Source organism: Xenopus laevis, chromosome 4S, assembly GCF_017654675.1.
Source record: "Xenopus laevis strain J_2021 chromosome 4S, Xenopus_laevis_v10.1, whole genome shotgun sequence".
In the NCBI taxonomy this organism is placed as follows: Eukaryota; Metazoa; Chordata; class Amphibia; order Anura; family Pipidae; genus Xenopus; species Xenopus laevis.
Window position 1 is genome coordinate 109,685,689 of NC_054378.1, and position 22,457 is coordinate 109,708,145.

Here is a 22,457-nt window from a genome sequence, read left to right on the forward strand (position 1 = left end):
TCAGTTTAGTTAACATGAAATGTCCCTTTCCCCCAGAGCTCTTATTCCCCAGGTAGTGCTACCTACCACTATGTACCTCTCCTTTAGGATAGAGGCTGTAGCTCCCATTTGGCAGGCTCACGAGAAACACCTGTCCTCACACCAGGGACACACAAGGATTGCAACAGGCATCCAACAGATTATTTGGACACAGGGCAATCTCTCCCTTTTAATCTTAACCTCAAAGCTGTCCAAGCTGAGCACAAACACACAAAAAAAGTCTCCCTTTTTACTGCAACTCCTTTGTACTCACACTGCACTTTCACTCTCCACAGATCTAGCTCTGACTGTCTGCTAAATCAGGGAGCTCCTTTATAAGCTCCCTCTGTAACCCTGTGCATTGGGTTCCAAAGCAAGGCACTCCCGTGGGGCTGCCTCCTCTCCCAGAGATGCACTGGGTCTCCCAGCCTATCGGATTGCTCTCCAGTCTGTAACCAGGCTGGATGATGTCACAGACAGAAAAACAGGTCAAATACAATCCCCCTACAATCCCTTTTAGGACAGTCTAACCTATAGCCTTTGAGCACCTTTGTAACTACAACTACCACCACACCACTTGGGTTACTGGTTTGTCTGATTGTAAACTGACTGCAGTCTTCAGGTCAGGTCCAGTGCCCCTACTTATTTTATGGGTATGTTGTATCCTACTGCTTTGGATAACGGGTGTTCCTTTAAAAGTCTACAACAATTCAGTTTGCTTGTCCAAGGTGACACAAGTTGGTCTTTTAGAATTATATAGATAGATAGATGACTTCAAAGTCAGGCTTTTCAATCACCCTGTCTTTTTCATCTTTTTATCTTCTTCTTGGTTTCAGTAGACTATATTTTCTCTTGAATTGTATGCCCCTTCTCTGTACTTGAAGTTATTCCCCAAGGAAAGGGAGGATCTGTTGCTGTGTGTCTGTTTGTAATTCTAAATGAAACCGAGATGTAACAACAAAGCACTATCTTGGAAGATCTAAATTAGATCTTGGAAGATAGTTATACATTTAAGATATTCAGTGTCAGACTGGCCCACCGGGATACCAGGAAAACTCCCAGTGGGCCAAGGTGTCAGTGGGCCCTTGAGCTGCTAAACATTTGGCCTATTTCATGGCCATTCCCTATTTCTATGAGAACAAAGATGCTAGATAGATGGATAGATGGATAGTGGGCACCTGGTCTAAATTTTCTTGGTGGGCCCCTGGTCTAATGTTTTTTGGGTGGGCCCCTGGTATCCCAGTCCGACACTGATTAGATATTAATACATTTCCAACAGTGACTGATCCTATACAAACAGACAGTTTACACTGCCTTCTACCAGGATTTTTATTGCACCCAGAACTGCTTTGGTTCTGGTCCTTGCAAGCAGGTCTTTTATATATCGTGTACCATGAGTCCCAGATGAATCACCAAGGTGGGCTTCAGTTTTCCAGTCTTAAAGGACAAGGAAAGTCTAAAATAGAACAAGGCTAGAAATGCTGTATTTTGAATACTAAAAATAAGCCTGAACTGACTGCACTACAAGCCTAATCAAATAAATGATTTATGCTTTTAAAGTTGGTCACAGGGGGCTGTCATCTTGTAACTTTGTTAAACATCTTTGCCTGACCCTGACACTGCACATGCTCAGTGTGGTCTGGGCTGCTTAGGGATCGTCATAAACAAAGCTGCTTGAGTTCTGCATGGCTGGGAAGTAAGGCGGGGGCTCCCCTTGCTGTTCATAAGTATGATTGTTTCCCTGCAGAGCAGTTAGGGACCATCTGACAATTCCTATCCACAGCAGTAAATGAAGGGAGAATTTCACTGCATACAGTCAGGTTTCTTATAAAAACTGTACACATTTTTTAATTAAAGTATATTGGACATAGGTTTCTTTTTTATTAAAGAAAGTAAAAATGGGATTTTATTTTTTTGCCTTTCCTTGTCCTTTAAGAATAAAATATAGCAAATGCTTTAATTAATGTCAAGCAATTAGATGTCAAGCAATAAAGTTTGAACCATTGGGTTTAATACTAGTAGATGCTGTAAGTTCACCACACTTTGAAGGCAATGATAAAGTCTCCACCAATCCCTCATGACCAGATTCCTACTGTGGATCAGTAACACATTATGTGGTTAACCATTTCTTAATATAATTTGTAAGAAATTGTAAGAAATTTAAAACATTCTCTGCAATAAATACAAGGTCAGGGGTCACACTGCTTTCTAAATCACTTGAGCACTCCCTTGTTCTAGGTCTTTGTTGTACTTCAACCCCATTTAAAAAGAATGTATGTAAATCTATAGGAGTTGGTTCCTACTGTGGTTCTCCGAACAGGGGACCGCTATTCATAAACCAATTTCATGGTTTTGATTCAGGAAAATCAATTTAAAGCTTTGCTGATTTACTGACCTCTAATCACAAATACATTATCCCAGATGTCATCACTGTGTTCTAGCTGGAAAACCTTTCATTCTTGCAGGTTCTGTTTTTCCCTTGATGGCTGACTTTGTGTGGCATAGTGGCAGGTGGCTAATGGGCATTTCACTTAGTAACTAGATACACTTAAAAAGTATACTGTATGTGTATCACGTGTACAATGTACTACAGGTATGGGATCTGTCATTAAGGATGCTCAAGACCTGGGGTTTCCCGGATAATGGATGTTTCCAAAATTTGGATCTTCATACCTTAAGGGGCCCATTCACTAAGTTCGAGTGAAGGAATAGAGGAAAAAAACTTTGAATTTCGAAGTGTTTTTTTGGCTACTTCATCCATCGAATGGGCTACTTCGACCTTTGACTACGACTTCGAATCGAAGGATTCGAACTAAAAATCGTTCGACTATTCGACCATTCGATAGTTGAAGTACTGTCTCTTTAAGAAAAAACTTCGACCCTCTAGTTCGCCACCTAAAAGCTACCGAAGTTCATGTTAGCCTATGGGGAAGGCTTCTGGCTTTTTAGCCCTCGGGGTTTAATAAATTAAGAAAAATTTGTGATTTTTTTTAAAAGTCCGATTTTATAAAAAAAAAAAAACACAAATTTTTTGGATTTCGGGTATTCGGAACTTAGTAAATAACCCCTTAGAGTTGTGGTGTCTTTATGTTTTGGGACTCATCAAAAGACATTAGTACACAGACCTGTTTTATAAAGTATTTCCCCTCCTCTAAAGTTTCTTCTTCCAGTCTATTGAATGTCATTTTTTTCTTCTTTGCCCTTGTATCCCTTATCTCAATATTTGCTCCTTCCCCGTTTTCTTCTATGTTTTTATTTCCATCTTTCTCTCATTTAATTATTTTCCTCCACCCTTTGCCTCTTACCATTGTGCTTGTAAAGAAAGCCAAATGATTGGGAGAATGATCTACTGGAAGTGGGAACCTTTCCTTGTGATATGGTGGTGACACTTCAATTATTAAAATGTCTTTATTTTAGCAGTTCGACGGCACAGATTGTCAATTTTTAAAGCCAACAAAGCTCTTTATCAAGCTGTGGTGATATGGTGGGACATCTGAAGAATAGGCCCTGAATAGGTGTATTAAGTGGTGGAGTTAGGATAGAAAATTAGGATTAGGGATGAGATCTCAGGCATGACACACTGTCTCATAAGTAGTGATGGGCAAATTTGCAACGTTTCGTTTCGCCGAAAAATTTGCGAATTTCCTGCGAAATTCACGAAAGGCGAAAAATTTGCGTAACGGCGCCGGCATCTCATTTTTGACACCGGGGACTTTTTTTTTGATGCCGGTGAATTTTTGCCAGCGAATTTCCACGCCCGTTTCGCGAATTTATTCGCCGGCAGCGAATCGCACAAATTCGCCACGAATTCGCGCCTGCCGAATAAATTCAACCATCACTACTCATAAGGTAATAAAATGGGTTGCTTGTTATGGCATACCTCTATGCTTTAAGTTTGGATCTTGGTGCACACCCTCTAGATTTGCCCCCTTTTTCTAGTGTCGGATATATTCAATGTCGTGGTTTTAATGATGCATTTTGGAAAGGCACATGGTTGCCCCCAATGGTGATCAGTTACAGCTAATATTTAATTTCTGTGAAAAGACTACACACTAGTTTTGATAACACTTAAGAAAACAATATATACTTTTGGAACAGACAAAAATAATAAATATTAGGATTTTAAATAGAATAATTCTGCCATGTCTGCCATTTTCTGCTTGGCCATATCAGCTGGATAAATTCAATACACATATAATTAACGTTCTAACCACTGGATCTGACAAACCGTATTACAAAGCAGTGAAGAGAAGAGAGTAATTGCAGTTGAATGTAGGATAAGTTGTGACTCTGAATCCTATTGTGCAAATTAACATTTATTTCATGATTGAATTAAATTGTAGAATAAATCAATATTCTGAAGATTGATTCCTAGCAAACAAATGAGTCACACTGCTGCCGACAATGTACCGAGGCAATGGAGCGGGGATAGTTGACTTTCTGCTCTTCTGATATTGCTGAAACTTAAGCTCCCAACATTCTTAGTCAATGCTGGAATATTTAGGGAGGACAAGTAGGGCCTCAGCAACGTCTGGAAGCTTCAGCCCTAGAAGTGTTAATCATTTACACCTACTGTACTTATAAATTATTCCTATCTAGTAGTTTTCTGAAGTTTATATTATAGCAATATGCCATTTTTATTATAGAGCCAATGCTTTGGGTTAAGCCATTAGGTTAAGATAAAGATAAGTATAACTGAAAGCTGCACATAAACAGGAAGCTCTATTTGGTTGATAGGGTTTGTGAAATTGGTGGATCTGAATTTGACACACACTTTGTGGATCAAACTGCTTTCATGCTTCCATTGCTGGCTTATCAGTGAGAAGAGTGCATCCACAACCTGTTCTTGCCTGATGGGATTTTACAACCCTCCTTATATCTGACATAGTCATTTGGGGGAAGCCAGTACTTTTGGCCCATACATCACAATAAGATTTGATCTGCCAAGATGCCAGTCAGTATTGCCCCATGTTTGCTCAGATTTAGGTCTAAGCATACTAAAACTAGAAGATTAAACAACCACGCTTTCTCCATTTAATGAATATTTTTAGAAAAGGAGTTAAGTTCATATGGAGCATTTTCTTTCTACATGTATCTCTTAGCAATATGTATATGAAGATTCTCATTTACCTCTTAGCACTTTTTCCCTTTTCTGTGCCATCTCTTAATATACTTGAAATATAGAACTGATGCTGCTGGCACAACTGTCATAACAGTCGATTCAGTTGGTCCCAACCTGTTATCACTACTTATTCTCGAGGGAGAGTTTAATATTTAGCTTATTTTCATATCACTGGAAAGTATGTAAGGTATATTTTACTGTGTTCACAGAACATTTAGGAGGTTATTTACTAAACTCTGAATGCAAAAATCACGAAAAATTCGTGATTTTTTTTAAATTAAACTGGACTTTTAAAAAAATCACAAATTTTTTGGAATTTATTAAATCCGAGGATGGAAAAGTGACAATAAAATAATGATATTAACAATAGAATAATGAGAACACCCTATTCTGTGACGGGTAATGGCTGGTATTTAGGACTATTAATATAAATTAAAGATCAAGACCCTTTGTCCTGGTACATACAAAGGCCAGACCTAAGGCAGATAAGGGGGAAGGGAAGGCTGATGAAAGTGGTCTCAGGTAATCATACAATGACATGCTGACCAAAGGTCAAGACTCTGCAGACACAAGTCAAACAACAGTTAGATACAGAAGTGTTGCTTCAGAACTGCAAACACCCATCCTGTCTCAAACTAGGAGACATATATTTTATGGTTTGTGTATATTGGAATCAGGGAAACATAAAATAATGTAACAGGTATTGCAATATTTCCTATAGTAAGCATACATGCCTTCTAATATAGAAGGAGGGCTTTTGACCATGTATGGTATTTCCGTGTACCCTTTGCGCTTATGGTAAATGCTCTGTAAAAAGGTATAAAAGCTTGTTGTAAGAGGAGTAGGGATGTAGCGAACTGCCGATTTGGTGTTCGCGAACGCCGTTCGCGAACACCGGCAAAAAATGCGAACGTTCGCGAACAGTTCACGAACTTCGAACACCCGCTAAAATAGTTCGATTCGAACGATCGAAGGATTTTAATCGTTCGATCGAAGGATTTTCATTCGAATCGAACGATCGAAGCCATTCGATCGAATGCTTTTCATTCGATCGAATGCTTACAATCGTTCGAACGAATGGAAATCGTTCGATTTTTAGCGGTCGAAGGAATTCGAATGGTCGAATGGTCGAACGATTGAACGCAAACTCAAAATGCGAACGTTCCCAAACGTTCGCGAACATTCGGCGGACGCGAACGGTCGAAGTTCGCGCGAACTAGTTCGCGGGCGAACAGTTCGCTACATCCCTAAAGAGGAGTGTCTTTGGGAAGTTCTCCTGTCACACTTAAATCCTGTGGTGTGGTTGTGACAACTTCCTAGGCAAAACTCTTGTCTTGTTTGTCTTTGTCTAATAAATAACCTCACTTATTTGAATAGCCTTTTCTCCGAGTTTTGCTTTTATAAACGAGGTCTTGGTATACAAAATACCAACAAAAGTCAGAATCAGAAAATCTGGCATCTCAGACCTGTAGAGGTTGCATATAAGTCAATAGGAGAAGTCCCAAAGATTTTTTGATGTGCGCTGGGTTTCATGCAATATCCTGAAGTTTTTGGAGTTTAAGGGCATAAGAAAGAGTTTTCGGGTGAAAAAAAAAAAAAAATGTAATAATAAATAAGCATAAAAAAACCCAAGCGGATTTGATAAGAGTTTGTAGCAGAAAATATTGAGATAAAATCAGACTTTGATAAATAACCCCCTTATTCTCTGCATGCTCAGATCTAGATTGTTTCATTTGGAACTCTAAATAATTCTTTGTAGGCACAGGACTATTTGTCTATAAGGGCTCTTACTCACTGGCGTTCTGACCTGCGCTCCCCTGCGTTCTGTTTTTTGGCGTTCAGCCGCAGGGGAGCGCAGGAATAGACACATGTCATTATTTCAAATGGGGCTGTACTCACTCAGGCGCGTGTAGGCGCCGAACGCAGGAAAAATGCAGCATGTTGCGTCTCAACCTGCGTTCGGCGCCTACACGCGCCTGAGTGAGTACAGCCCCATTTTAAATAATGACATGCGTCTATTCCTGCGCTCCCCTGCGGCTGAACACCAAAAAACGGAACGCAGGGGATCGCAGGTCAGAACGCCAGTGAGTAAGAGCCCTAAGAAGCAGATGGTGGCCCGGCTCTAAATAGGTCAACCAGAATCTCCTTCTTACTGAGATGCAGCCCATGGGGTCAACATTTTCATCATGCTAATCCACATGGTGCTGAACAGATAAAAATAAACTATAAATTGTTGCGAAGACTTGAAACCCAGTGAAATAAAGGATTTATATTTTTTTATACTTCAAGTGATTTTAAGATTGTCCACTTATTACCCCATAGTGTGCTGATGCATCTCACTTAATTGGACTGGCCTTGAACAAACCAATGGACATGGATTTTACTTGCTGTTCAGAATGTGCTTTTGGAACCTGCTTCAGTTTGTAGCTCTTCATTGAGTGTGCATCTTATTTATTTACTTATACATATTTGGATCTATATTTCTACAGTGTTTTTGAATTCTCGTTGCAGTGGATTTAATGAAAAATGTTGCATTAGGTATTACATTTCTGAGAGCAAGAAATCGGCACAGGCATACGCAATATGTCGCTGTTACTGAACCGTACAGTTTCCCTTATGTGATATCTTGTCCAATGCACCGCAGCTCAAATGAAAATCAGCATGAGCATGAATGGCAGTTCTTACCCAAACTGGATATCCCTGAAACTACATTTTAGTGTTAACAGACCAGTGGCTCTAGAAACCATTTGGGTATTTGTTTTTGGCCCAAAAGATGGCTTACATTTGGCATTCGCCTCAGTATATTTACTATATCCTCCTGCCCCCCCTACTTACCCCTTCATTTTGCCCTACCAACTTCAGACATCTTTTTATTCCACGCCATCTCTAAAACTAGCAAGTCCAATTATTTTGTATTTTTGTAGCTTCCTATATAAAATAATTATTCTGCAGTAAGGTAAGAAGAAATTAAATGATCCATTGTCCGAGACTGGAAGACTCACATTACCTGCAAAGACAAATATTTACCTCAAAGAGGAAGATTTCTTCTATGTCCGCCCCTCCCAACCCGTGCGAATTCACTCCGAAAAAATGGTACCTAGTTTTATACTCACATCAGTAATGTTTTATGAGGTATGTGGGGTTTTTAGGTGCATAGGTACTAAAAGTGACATGTGCACTGAGAATGATGCATATAATCAATAAAAACACAACACACATTTACCAAATAAAGATAATATACGGCACCGTTCATTGGCCTACTGTTTATACTCAGTGCAGCCATTCCATCACAGCTCTCAGGTTTATGGCACTTTCCATGAGCTCGAAAACAAAATGACATAATAAAAAATGTCCAAGGGACATAACCGTGCCCTGCTAACGCCTAACGATGAAGGAACAGCCAATTATGGTTGAATCTCATGCAGTTAATTGGCACGTTAATGTTTGGTCATTAAAATCGGGTGCGTAAGAGGAAGTATCAGTGAGCTACACAGTAGGTTTGGTTAGCTGCTGAATTTATAGCCAGGAAGTCTTGTATCTCCTTCCTATGATATTTCCTCCTAATGTACATTCATAAATAAAATAAACTACTTATAGCAGAGAATGGTCAGTTCTATTCAGTATGTCGTTGGCCTCTGGTATTTGCTACTTTTGTGCATCTTCAGATTTCCCAATAAAGGTGTCAGTATAGGTGTGTACAGAAATAACATAGTAATAGCATAGTTACTTGCATTCAAGGCACTCAGCTTAGTAACCAAATGAACCCAAGCAAAAGGGGCTTCAAGTGAGATTATGCCTTGATTTTAATGCTTTGCCACACAAGAGTGAATTTTCCAGTACAGGTATAGGATCCATTATTCGGAAACACGTTATCCAGAAAGATCCAAATTACGGAATGGCCGTCTCCCATAGATTCCATTTTATCCAAATAATCCAAATGTTTAAAAATGTTTTCCTTTTTCTCTGTAATAATAGAACAGTACCTTGTACTTGATACAAACTAAGATATAATTAATCCTTATTGGAAGAAAAACCAGCCTATTGGGTTTATTTAATGTTTCCATGCTTTTCTAGTAGGTATGAAGATCCAAATTATGGAAAGATCCATTTTCTGGAAAACCCCAGGTCTCGAGCATTGTATATAACAGGTCCCATACCAGTCATACATTTTGTTGCATATACTAAAAGGCTCATTTATCAACATTTTGATTAAAATTGTTCTGCACTAAAACTACTGAATTTGAATTATGTTTTCAAAAACGTTTATTAAACACATTTTTTTTTAATTGAATATATAATTTTGCATCGAAAAAACTGCTGTAAAGTCAACAGGGTTCATTTATAAAGTTCGAGCAGCACAGAATGATTCACGCAGTTTACCTAATGTATTTGCCCTGTGCATGGTTATATTTATGGATAAGAGTGGTGTTTTTAGGGGCCGATTCACTAACTTCGAGTAAAGGATTCGGAGGTAAAAAACTTCGAATTTCGAAGTTTTTTTTGGGCTACTTCGACCATAGAATGGGCTACTTCGACCTTCGACTACGACTACGACTTCGAATCGAACTATTAGAAGTAAAAATCGTTCGACTATTCGACCATTCGATAGTCGAAGTACTGTCTCTTTAAAAAAAACTTCGACCCCCTAGTTCGCCATCTAAAAGCTACCGAAGTCAATGTTAGCCTATGGGGAAGGTCCCCATAGGCTTGGCTAACTTTTTTTGATCGAAGGATATCCCTTCGATCGTTGGATTAAAATCCTTCGAATCGTTCGATTCGAAGGGTTTTATCGTACGATCGAAGGAATTATCCTTCTGTTTATGTCAAATTTAAAGCATTTATTAAAGAATTCTTCAAGTTTTTTTTGACCTACTGAAAATGATAGAGTACAAATTTTAGGTATTCATGTTATTTTTCACAGTTGTCTTCAAGCATCCGCATTTATTTTTACAAATTAGAGTTTGTTCGAGGTAGAAAAAATCTCTTAACATTAACACAAATGTTATAAAAATCATGAGCAAGTGCACCTATTGACGTAAAAAAAATCCCCTGAAGTTACTGCGACTCGGTAATTCCAGGGTTTTTACAGTGGGCTGCGTTCTTTAGTTGCATTCGACAGCGCTCTAAAAAACACGCTGATTACATCTAATATGGCAGTTGCATTTAAAGCTGGGTACAGACAGGACAGCGCATGATTTAGTGAGTTGTGAATGCCAATGTAATCTAAATTTAGCATGGCTTATTCAAATTTTTGCAAGGGCATTTTGGCTGCCACAAATGTGATCCCTTTCCCCAAGTCTTTCGGAGTTATACCAGACCCACTGGAATCAGTAACGTAACTAGATGGGGGTGGGCCCTGGTGCGGAACGTGCAGCAGGGCCCGCCAGAGCACCCGCCCCCCTCCATACGCGATTCTCTATGCGCCCTCAGTGCGGCTGCAGCGGCTCACGCGGTGTGCGATGGCTATGCTGATGTGCCCCATTGCATATTAGGACACAAACACATTTCAAATAAATGTCAAAATTATTTTATGATCATTATAAGTGATGAGCGAATTTTTTCGCTGTGTTTCACCTCAAAAATGACACCATAGACTCCAATGGTAGTGATGGGCGAATTTGCGTTTTTGACGCCGACGTCCGTCTTTGACACTGGCGTCCATTTTTTCGGACGCCGGCGTACATTCACCGTTTCGCAAATTTATTCGCCGGCAGCGAATTGGGCAAAATTTGCTGTGAATTTGCGCCTGGTCAATAAATTCGCCCATCACTAATCAATGGGTGAAAAAAAATTGTCACACAAAAAAAAAAATTGATGCCCATAAACTTCAATGCCTTTTGGTGAATTTTTGGCGAAGCAAAACGGGTCGGATTCGCCCATTACTAATTCTTATAATTCAGACTATTTGAACTGAAATTTTTACAATTCATTTTGATTGAAGGGTTACAGTGGCAGTAACAGGAATGCCCTACCAGATGCCCCTTCCTTCTGTTCTTGAACTACACCTCTCAGCATCTTGAAATTGCCAAACAAGTACTATTCTCCAGCATTGTAGTGTTCTTCACACCAGATCTAATTTAACTTTCTTGGCTCAAATAAAATTTGTCTCTTCCACCTCCTCATTTACTGGCACCGTGAAGGTGGGAATTCACACAGGCCTATTTATACCTGCTCCTGATCTGTCAGAGCGCTGATAACTTCACACAAATGCTGCTTTCCTCCTGTTATTCCCCCTGCTCACAATCTTGTTATTAAACAGCTGTGCTTCCAATGCTTGTTAATGGCTAAACACTGACGCACAGCATCACGACAGGTAAGGACCAGCATTTACTTTTATTTAAGAGGTCAATAGCTTCTCACTGATGGGATTTGTTAGTAATAAGTTGAGACCGGAAGTGGCAGGACTTGCCACTTTAATCACCTTTATATTATGATTTTGTGACCATAAACATGGCCGCTCGACCTGATTTTATACTGGAAATCAGCAACGGACATCTTTTGACCTGGACAGCAATGCCAGTGTTTCATAGAGAAAACATGAATAACATGGCCATGGTTTATAGTCACACTGTTTGGGATTTCAATGCGTTTTTCTGCAAAAAGGAACTATGATTAAAGGTTACATAGAAAGCTGCTCAGGGTTTTAACCAGGCTGATATTGTGGCAGGACTGGTCGTTATAGGTATGCCAAGTCCTCACCATGACCTTAATGTGAAAGGTCTATGTCATTGAACTATTAAGTCTCTGGGGTATATTTATCAAAGAGTGAAGGTAATAGTGAAGATCCGCCACTAGAGTGAAATTCCGCCACTCTCCATTCATTTCTATGGGATTTTTATAGGTGTCTTTATCAAAGGGTGAACTTTCACTTCATCCATTGATAAATACGCCTTTCAAAATCCCATAGAAATGAATTGAGAGCTGCGGAATTTCACTCTAGTGGCGGAACTTCACTCTTTGATAAATTTACCCCTCTGAGTTTTATTGAACCACAACATTCCAACGTACCAGTACTTATCTACTGACCCCATTGTTAAACACCTTAATGAAACACCAGGAGCCAGAAATGGGGTAAAATGGCCACAGGATTTATTCACATTTTATCAAATAAATAGGACCTTGCCAGCCTCACCCAAGGCAATATGCAAAGCCACAATTCCATAAAAGTTCACTACTATGCTCTGCTGTTCCAAAATGAAGACTTGAGATCAGTACTATGGTATTATATCCACCACTGAGTATTAGGCTGCCTCTACCTACATAGAGGACGCCCCCAAATCTGCTACCAGCAGGAGCTGCATCTCCCACCATGAGAGAAGTTCAGCAGCCCTGCTGTTGGTCTCATTTATAGGAAATCCAAGCAGGCTGTCACCTAGCACAAGCAGTAGTTGCGCTTGTATCAATCAACCCACCGTGCAGTCACAGGAGAGAACCTCCTTTCTCCCTCTTCTAAATGTAACTGTACAGTACTCTGGCAAGCTACTACCACATTATCATATATCCATTCCACTGTTTGATCCAGAGGAAGGAAAAAAACCCAGCTTGAAGCCAGTGCCAATTATGCCTCAAAATTCCTTCCTGACCCCAATAGCGGTTGGAAACATTCCTTGACTTAAGCATTTGCCATTCGTTTCATATGAATCCTCCCATTCAGACTCTCACGTTCATACTGTATAACTGTACCCAAACCACAATATAACAATGCATACTGGAAAACACCCACATTCGCTAATTAATAGATAATATGAGAATATAAAGAAGAGAAACTCCTGACATTTCACAGCATATGCCAAAAAAGGGGGAGGGTGGGTGGGATGTTTCTACCTGCTCAGAAGATAATGAAGTGAACTGCTTCTTCCTCTGACATCACTTCCCTCTATTTCTCTGCCCCCAGCCTAGCTTTCCCCCCACCTTAACTAATTCATTCTCACCCAATCACAGCTGCTTCTGATTCTGCCAATATTCATACCTCCCAACATTTGAAAAATGTAAAGAGGGACAAAAACAGCAAAGAAATTGTTTGGCCATTCCTATTTTATGGTCACACCCCCAATTACCATGTCCATTTTACATTATCATATGTAAATATGTAACACATTTCTAAGGGTTTTAGGGCCATGTTTTATGTGTTATAACAGTTTAGCTAATGAAGGTGAAATGGAAGGTGAAAATCTGTGAGTCTCAGTTTCCCAAGAAATGTGATTATCTTAAAAAGTTACAATTGTTTCTTTGCTTATCTTAAATTGTTACAAATGCATAAAAGTGCAGTGACTCAGCGTTCTGGGCTCTCTGCCAAAAAGCTTCTTATTTTTTATTAAGTTTCAGAAACTTTGTATCTTGTAACTTTGTCAGTACAGGTGATCAAAGAGAAACTCATTAGTGATGGGCGAATTTATTTGGCAGGCGCAAATTTGCGGTGAATTTGCACAATTCGACGCCGGCATCAAAAACGGACGCTGACGTAAAAAAAAAAACGGATGCGGCATCAAAAATTAGATGCCAACGCCGTTTTGCGAATTTCGTGGGAAATTCGCAAATTTTTCAGCGAAGCAAAATGTCACAAATTCACCCATCACTAAAACTCATTCCAGTAAGAAACCAAGGACTGCGGGCTGAGCTGTCAAAATTGGGACTTTCCTGCAGAAAACAGGACAGTTGGGCGGTATGAATCTTTAAACATAAACCAGTGTTATTTGGCTGCTGGTCATTCGGATCCCTTGTAATGCAGCCCCTGTGATTATAGTTCCAGGGCTTTCCTTAAACTAAAATAACCCAGGGTTAAAATACAGATTTTAAGATACCATATATATATACAGTAGGGAAGAGACCCATGACACTGGCTGCACATTGACAGATGGTCAAAAAAAAATCAATAATGATTAAGCTACTAATATCATAGCATACCTCCCAACTGTCCCGTTTTATGTGGGACAGTGCCGCTTTTTACAGTACAACCTGCAGTCCCTCAGTGAAATGTCCCGACTTTCTCTGCACTGAACAGCCAGAAAAAGATACAAAGTTTCTAACTTAATCGGCTTTTGGCAGAAAGCCCAGAACAGCCACCAGATGCAGTAAGATGCTTTTTAAAAATTTTGAGATAAGCAAATATGTAATTGTAACAATTAAAGTGGACCTGTCACCCAGACACAAAAATCTGTATAATAAAAGTCCCTTTCAAATTAAACATGAAATCCAATTTCTATTTTTTATTAAAGCATTCATGGCCGTTGTAAGCTCATTTAAAAATCTCAGCTGTCAATCAAATATTGTCTGCCCCTCCTCTATGCCATGGGCATAGAGGCAGGGCAGGCAATTACTTTCACTTTCCATTCAGCACTTCCTAGATGTCACTGCTCTCTCCACATTCCCCTGTGCTCGTTAACATTTAATTGTGTAGCCAGGGCATGGAAATGGACAACGGGTCCCCCATTCTGGTGCACAAACAAGATTTTGAGATGATACAAGACTTGTCTTAATAACAGTGTCCACAAAATGGCTGCTGCCTGCTTGTTATAATTATGAATTCCCAGACTGAAGGAAACAAGATTCAAATAATTTATACAGTGTAATTAAAGTTCATTTTGCTTGACTAATGTGATAAAATAGGATTTTGAATAATTTTTTTGGGGTGACGGGTCCCCTTTAAGACAAACAGGTCTCTTGGGAGAATTTAGACTCACAGCTTAAAGGGCAATTCACCTTCATTAGCAAAACTGCAATAACTGAAAAAAAAACCTGAAATGTGTTCAAACTTTCATAAACTGCCAAATGTTGTAAAATGAACATGATAATTAGGGGGTGTGGCCACAAAAAATGGGCATGGCCAATAACATTTCGCAACTCTTTTTGTCCTTCTTTTTATTTCCAAAATGTTGGTAGGTATATCATATTATGGGGGTTCCTCCTAGTTGCTTCTCTACTGTACATCTATTATTTACATTGAGTAAAAATGCAAGGGGAAATCCTATTGATAGTCTAGACATCTTGATTGTGTTATATATATAACCTCCCATCTACTCATTCTAAAGCACATTTGTTTTAGAAGGAACTTGGGCTGTTAAAAGACATATTTTACCAGATGTTATATACTGTATTTCTAGCATCTGTAAAGTTCTCAATAAAAATATAACCCCTGGATTTTGAGTGTAGGAAAAGTACAAACGGTGCCCCATAGGGCATTGTCAGCTGCTGTTTCTCACCAGTATCAAGTACATTAGACAAGATTCTGCCTCACCGTGTTTTCCTGCCAAAGGCCAGTATTGTGCTCATTGCAACATTTGCTCTTTGTTTTATGAGCCAGGAAATCTTAGTTTTGACAAAACTAGTTTTGAAAGTGAGACATTACTCTGATCAATTTAAACGACACAAGTTATTCTAATTAAAAGTAGATAGACTCTCATAATTCTCTCCAGATGCAATCCAGCCAAACTGAAAAGCCCTCGTCAAGTGGAACTTTTGAGCCAAATAAGTGGGAAAAAATAATTTGTCTCTATTTCACTTAATTAATAATCCAATTAGTCTGGAATGGAGAAGCAACTAAGCAGATCCAGCGAGTAAATTAAAGTGGCTGCCGATGATTCGTTTGGGGATATAATGAGCTACGTTGGTCCTGCATTGGGAGGGGTACGGCCGTTACAATGGCAAAATGACTTAAGGTGTGGGAGGTTCTGCTGAAGTATTTCAAGCTCTGTTTTATTCTTTCAGTGGTGCTAGCTTTTTTAGAAGTCACATTTATTCTGTAGATAATATAAAAGGACATCAGTGACTTCATTTACCATTGGTGGGGCTAGGAAGAAAGTGAAAAAAAGATACAAGCAACAATGTTTTTTTGTACTTTGCACACAATCCTACCACCAGTGGCTGCAGGCACAGGTTCTGCAAGTTGGGGCGGTGGGAAGGCATGTGTTGACCTCTTCTCCCATCTCCTACCTGTCCCCTAATTTGCATTCATTTTTAATCCAGTGCAAGGTGCACAGTACATTTGTGACCCTGGCACAAGTGGTTTTTGGTTGACTACTGTACTTTGGGACACAATTTATGCCCCTTAGTGTCATGCCACAGCAATGTGATAACAAGTCATCCAAATATGTATGTGATGTGTTTGTAGGCTGTACAGTCTGTTTGTAGGCTGTATTGCAGCCTGTCTGCTTTCAACTCTGCTGTGTATAGCCATCTTTTATCTCTTGCATAAGCAAAGCCTCGCCCAGTCTATTGTAACCTAGGTATCACAGCCCCAAAAACCGTACCAGAAAAAGAAATACAAATATCAAGCTTTCTCAAACAGCTAGGGTAGACATAAAGGTAATTTACCATGACCCAGGACAGAAGTGCAAAAGAAAATCTACCATTGCAGAGAGAACGCCTGCCCCACCTGCCATAGGGCCTTGTATTGGCCTACGTCTGATGCTCATGATGAGTGAAACAGAATCACCCTGTCAGTATTTTTATAAATAACATTATCTTACCAGCCCAATAGATAGCTGACACTACCCTGTACCGTATCATGACCATTAAAGACTAAACCAATTCATTTACTTAGCAGCTACTGGCTCCTCACCACTGGGACTTCGAAGAAACCAGACTGCAGAAATGAATCAGATTTTTCTGAAAATGTCAAGATATTCCAACTTCATGTTACTGTTGAAGAACAGAGAAAAATGATATATTGATTGGAACAGCTCTTGGTATCGTCATTAGAGTGTTATTCCAATACCGGGTACAAGCATAGTGGGCATAATTTGAAAGTTATTTCTAGGGATGTCAAACATGGACCAACTGGACCTTTGGAGTCTTTTTTTGCCTCTGGATCCGCTGGAATCTAGAAAGGAATTGCTCATTTGAAGTCTTTGATTGCTGTCTTTCCATTGTTTTTTGTTAATTCCAATATTCCTCCTTATTGCCTCCAAAGCTCACACGCCACTGTGACTCTGCAAAAGTAGGAGGTGGGCTAATGTTTTGAGAAGCACAGCCATCCAAATGTATATGATGAATAGACAAAGACCAACAGGCCCGGATTTGTGGAAAGGCCACCAAGGCCCAGGCCTAGGGTGGCAGGATTTTAAGGGGTGGCATGCTGCCCAACCACACCCACATTGGTTCTGAAACACTGGGGATAATCAGGAGATACAATTATTTTTTATATTTCCTTCATGCCAATCCCCATTGCTCAGGTCCCGATGATGAAAATTTGCAAGAATTAAATGGAAGGGATGGGGAAACAAATCTAGGTCTAGGGGTGCCCGCTTTGTAAATCCTGCCCTGAAGACCAAGCAAAGGAGTAATATGGACAACCCATTAAGTTTCATTAAGTCTTTACTAAAACAAATGCACTGCCTTTTTAAGAGACCAGGATAATCCATCTGAATAAAGGAATGTATTTCTATAAAGGCAAAGTGGACAACTTTATCGCATGGAAAGAAGAGTCATGATAAAAGGTTACATTTGCTCTTTATACAGTTAATGAAAGGAATCCTACTATGGATTTTTCAAATCTCAAATGTCTATTCTTCGGCATAGATGTTTTTGTGTTAGTATTACAGTGTCTGAAAATAAATATATGCTCCAGGGGACTTAAGTACATGCAAGTGATTGGGCTCACTGTTTGGCTCTCCATATGTTAATCTAGAAATTATACTTGTTTTTCGCTCCTAAAAATAATCAACATTACTTGTTTTGTGTACAGCATCCTGATAACTCCACCGTTTATGATTTGGTGCAATTTGCATGGCTTTCATAATATTATTTGCCTTGTTTCTTGCTGCTGTGATGAAGAAGCTTGTTCCTTTCAAAGGATCATAATAAATACCTTTAGACACGAGAAGCACCTTTTTTGCAAATATTTTATCAACAATGTTTACAATATTTTGAAATGAAACCAAAGATTTTTTTGGCTTTCTGCAACACGTCGGAAAAATTAAATAAGATTTTAGATCAGAATTCCAAAAAATAAGTTCTGTACGTGTCTTGCATAAAGCACAAAGTGTTTTCTATACTCTTGTTCATTCTTGCTCTCTTGCAACATCGATTCAGTTCTATGTTTATTCTAAAAATGCTCTTGTTCTCTTTCTGTCTTGGCAGGGGGTGTCTGTATTGCTCAGTCCCTGAAGATACCATATGAACGAACAACCAGTGACTTTGACAAGATTATCAAACAGCTTTTAGAGACTTCGAATGCTCGAGCCGTGGTGCTTTTTGCTGTTGATGATGATGACATCAGGTAAAGGACTGAATATATACATAACTTGTGTTTCTTGTTAAAGACCATCTAAACCCCAAAAAGTAATTGACCCAAAGAGTGATCCTCTTAGCACTTTTCCCAATTGCAGTTTACATTAGTAATGTACTAATACCTGACTTTTTCAGCTCAAAGGTTAGAATGTCAGAGACCCTACCTGTTTATGCACTGTCTATGCTTTATTATTGTAACCCTAGGATTACTGACTGTCAGTTGAGCCAAAAGTCTAATATTAAAAGTCTAAAAATGAAAAAATATCATTAAACCACTAAAAATAGAAAATGTATCTAAATTGCACAAGTGCTCAGCGACGCATTATAAGTCATTTATATCAATGTGATTCATCATCATTTCTAATTTCCCTTCAAATGATCCACTTATGAATAGAATATATATGTAAAGGGAAAATGTACCCTGTTCCTATGAAAACTTTAGATTCAATGTAATAGGGTTACAAACGGGAACTACTGTTTATTATTATGCAAGAAAAACATAGAATGTGCATTGTTTTTTTAAACCTAAAAGTGCTAAGTATAATGTATGTTTGCAGTGTGTTAAGACATGTATGGCCTTAGTTATTAGAATACGTGTATGTGGGGTCCTGTTTCTAAAGAATAAAATTAGAAATGCCTTTTGCTTTAATTAATAATTAATAAGTCACAAAATCCAAAGTTCAGCCAAATCTTTCTTCTCAGCCAAACTGAACCAACATCCTAAAAGTCATGTGACTTTAAAGCTCTGGACAACTAAATTTGGATTCAGAAATGTTTTTTTTTGGTTTCTCAGCTAGTGATGGGTGAATTTGCGCCGTTTCAATTCGCCTAGAAATTCGCAAAATGGCAAAAAATTCACGAAACGGCACAGGCGTCTCGTTTTTTGTCCATTTTTTTCCATCGAATATTTGTGGGCGTTTCGGGAATTTATTCTCCGATGGCAAATCCCGCGAATTCGCTCCTGCCGAATAAATTCGCCCATCAGCAAATTTCAATTGGCAACTTCAAGTTCTAATTTAGTTCTAATTTAGTTCTGTATTTAGACTAATCTCTGGTGGAGAATTCTAAATTTAATTAAATTACAAAGATCTTTAACCTGCATCCATAATTTTGCCACAGAAGCTTTCTGTCACCATCTGGTCATGTTGGATTATTTCTAAAACAATCTTTGGTGCAGTAATGAAAATGTACTAAAGAAAATGATTAAATAACAACTGATAAAATTATCGAGTGGGTAAAAGAAATATAACATTTTTTTTAAAAAAACAAACAAAAAAAAAACGAATTTTATGTAATTCGGCTCTTCACACCTTAAGTCTACCAGAAAATCATGTAAACATTAAGGGGGTTATTTATCGAAGTCCGAATACATCTCAATAGTTTCTGCTACAAACTCGGATAAAATCCGCTCAGGTTTTTTACGCTTATTTATTATTACATTTTCCTGAAAATTAGCTTTGCGGGGGAAAAAAATATTTTTCATCCAATTTCACAAATTTCCCTATTTTTTCTGAATTTTCATCCGAAAACCCTGAAAGCTTCGGGGTATTGAACAAAACCCAGTGCACATCAAAAAATCATTGGGACTTCTCCCATTGACTTATATGCAACCTCAACAGGTCTGAGATGCCGGATTTTCAGATTCTGACTTTTCCATCCTCAGGGTTTAATAATTTCAAAAAAATTCATGATTTTTTAAAAGTTTGATTTTATTAAAAAAAAATCACGAATTCTTTGTGATTTTTGCATTCGGGGTTTAGTAAATAACCCCCTAAATAAACCCAATAGGCTGGTTCTGTTTCCAATATGAAATTATCATATCTTAGTTGGGAATCAATGATGGGCGAATCTGATCCGTTTGCTTTGCAAACGGCAAACTTCGCCAAAAATGCATTGAAGTCCAAGGATAGACAAATTTTTTTCTGGCGTGCGACAAATTCCATGACAAAGTTTTGAAACGTGACAGATTTTCAATGGGAGTCATTTTCGTGGCGAAACTTGGCGAAAAATTTTGCTCATCGCTAGTTGGGATCAAGTATAATGTATTGTTTATTATTACAGAGAAAAAGTAAATCATTTAAAAAAAAAAAATATTAAAACGGATCCCATACCCGTACCTATATTACAAGGTTTTCTTAAAAAAATTTATTATAAAGGGTTTCCATATAACAGATCCCATACCCGTACCTATATTACAGGTATTGGATCTGTTTTCTGGAAAATTCTTATTCAGAAAGCTCTGCATTATAAAAAGTCTCCCATAGACTCCAAATAATCCAAATCTACATAGTTACAAAACAGTGCCTTGTACTTGATCCCTACTAAGATATGATTAATCCTTACTAAAGGCAAAACAATTATTGGGTTTAATTCATGATTACATTTTATTTTAGCAGATTTAAGGTATGAAGATCCAAATTACGGAAAGATCTGTTATCTTGAAAACCCCAGGTCATGAGCATTCTGGATAATAAGGTTCCATACTTGTACTGAAATAACTGAAAGTATGTCCCATCTGTCCTTTGAACCCTATTGCAGGGAAACTTACATTATGCAGGATGAACCCCCAATGATGAAACTATAATATGTAAGGATATATCAGAGGCTAAATAGACTTGTACTGCTGTTATATGAATCTTGTTACATGTAATGAGTTATTTGGGGAAATTGAGGCTGTTACATGAGTTCTTCATCTTCCCCAGACAGGTTTTGTCTGCAGTGAAAAGAGTCGACAAGGTGGGACACTTCTACTGGGTGGGATCCGACAGCTGGGGGACCAAAACTGGCTCTATAAGTCTACATGAAGACGTAGCCGAGGGGGCTATTACTATTCTTCCCAAGGTAGCAACTATAGAAGGTAAGAAGTCACAACGCACGCAACACAATATTTTACAATGCCGCTGAGAGATTCATTGGGGACACAAGGCACTTATATAATGAAAGAACATTGAGTTTTTATTAAGGGCAAGCAAATCAAACAGGCTTGTCAAATTAAAAAAAATTATGGATTTTCGCATATTAGTTACTATGGAGACATCTTAGATTTAGAGCACCCAATTCAAAGTTGACTGCATTAGAAGGTAAGCAATACCAAGGAGACAATAAGTCTGAAAGCCAAGGTGAAGAATAAAAATTCAGCCAGATGGAATAACTTCCAGCACACAGAGTCTAATCTTCCAAATGAATTTCTTTTCCAGTGAAATAGTTCATCTGACACACTTAGAGATTAAATGTGGGACACTCACCTTCGTTCTCCCTTTCTCATAATTAATTTCAGCTGTCTAATATGCGGCTATTGCTCAAAGGTAAAGGGGAGATGGAAATATCAGAGTCAATTTAAAGGAGCTGCAGGTCAAAACAACAATGTGTCAAAAGACAGCGCACATTTTCCCTTGGATCTCAGGGGTATACGTCTGTGTTCTCAGAAAGAGACAGGGGACTGCCATTTTTTAAGTAGGAAAACTCAGTGATTTAAATCTTAGTGTTTTGAGTTTATAAAAAAGACTTTATTTTCCTTTTTATTTTTCTTTAAATACACAATAAGGGGCAGATGTATGAAGGGTCGAATATCGAGGGTTAATTAACCCTCGATAGTCGACTAGGAACTAAAATCCTTCGACTTCGAATATCGAAGTCGAAGGATTTAGCGCAAATCCTACGATCGAACGATCAAAGGATTATTCGTTCGATCGAACGATTAAATCCTTTGAATCGAACGATTCGAAGGATTTTAATCCAACGATCGAAGGAATATCCTTCGATCAAAAAAACTTAGGCAAGCCTATGGGGACCTTCCCCATAGGCTAACATTGAGTTCGGTAGCTTTTAGCTGCCGAACTAGGGGGTCGAAGTTTTTTTAAAGAGACAGTACTTCGACTATCGAATGGTCGAATAGTCGAATGATTTTTAGTTCGAATCGTTCGATTCGTAGTCGTAGTCGAAGGTCGAAGTAGCCCATTCGATGGTCGAAGTAGCCCAAAAAACACTTCGAAATTCGAAGTTTTTTTAATTTGAATCCTTCACTCGAGCTTCATGAATCGGCCCCCTAAATGTTTTTCCTAGTAAGCAGAGTGCAGGCGACGGGTATACA

General features: G+C 38.7%; 1 protein-coding gene across 1 annotated transcript in view; it reads left to right on the forward strand.

Moving 5' to 3' along the window:
- grm7.S (glutamate receptor, metabotropic 7 S homeolog) overlaps positions 1-22,457 on the forward strand; it is a 314,575-nt gene that overhangs the window by 153,694 nt on the left and 138,424 nt on the right. Inside the window, exons 3-4 of the mRNA XM_018261347.2 lie at positions 18,218-18,356; positions 21,070-21,224. Coding sequence (XP_018116836.2) covers positions 18,218-18,356; positions 21,070-21,224 — 294 coding nt within the window. The remainder of the gene's footprint in view (positions 1-18,217; positions 18,357-21,069; positions 21,225-22,457) is intronic.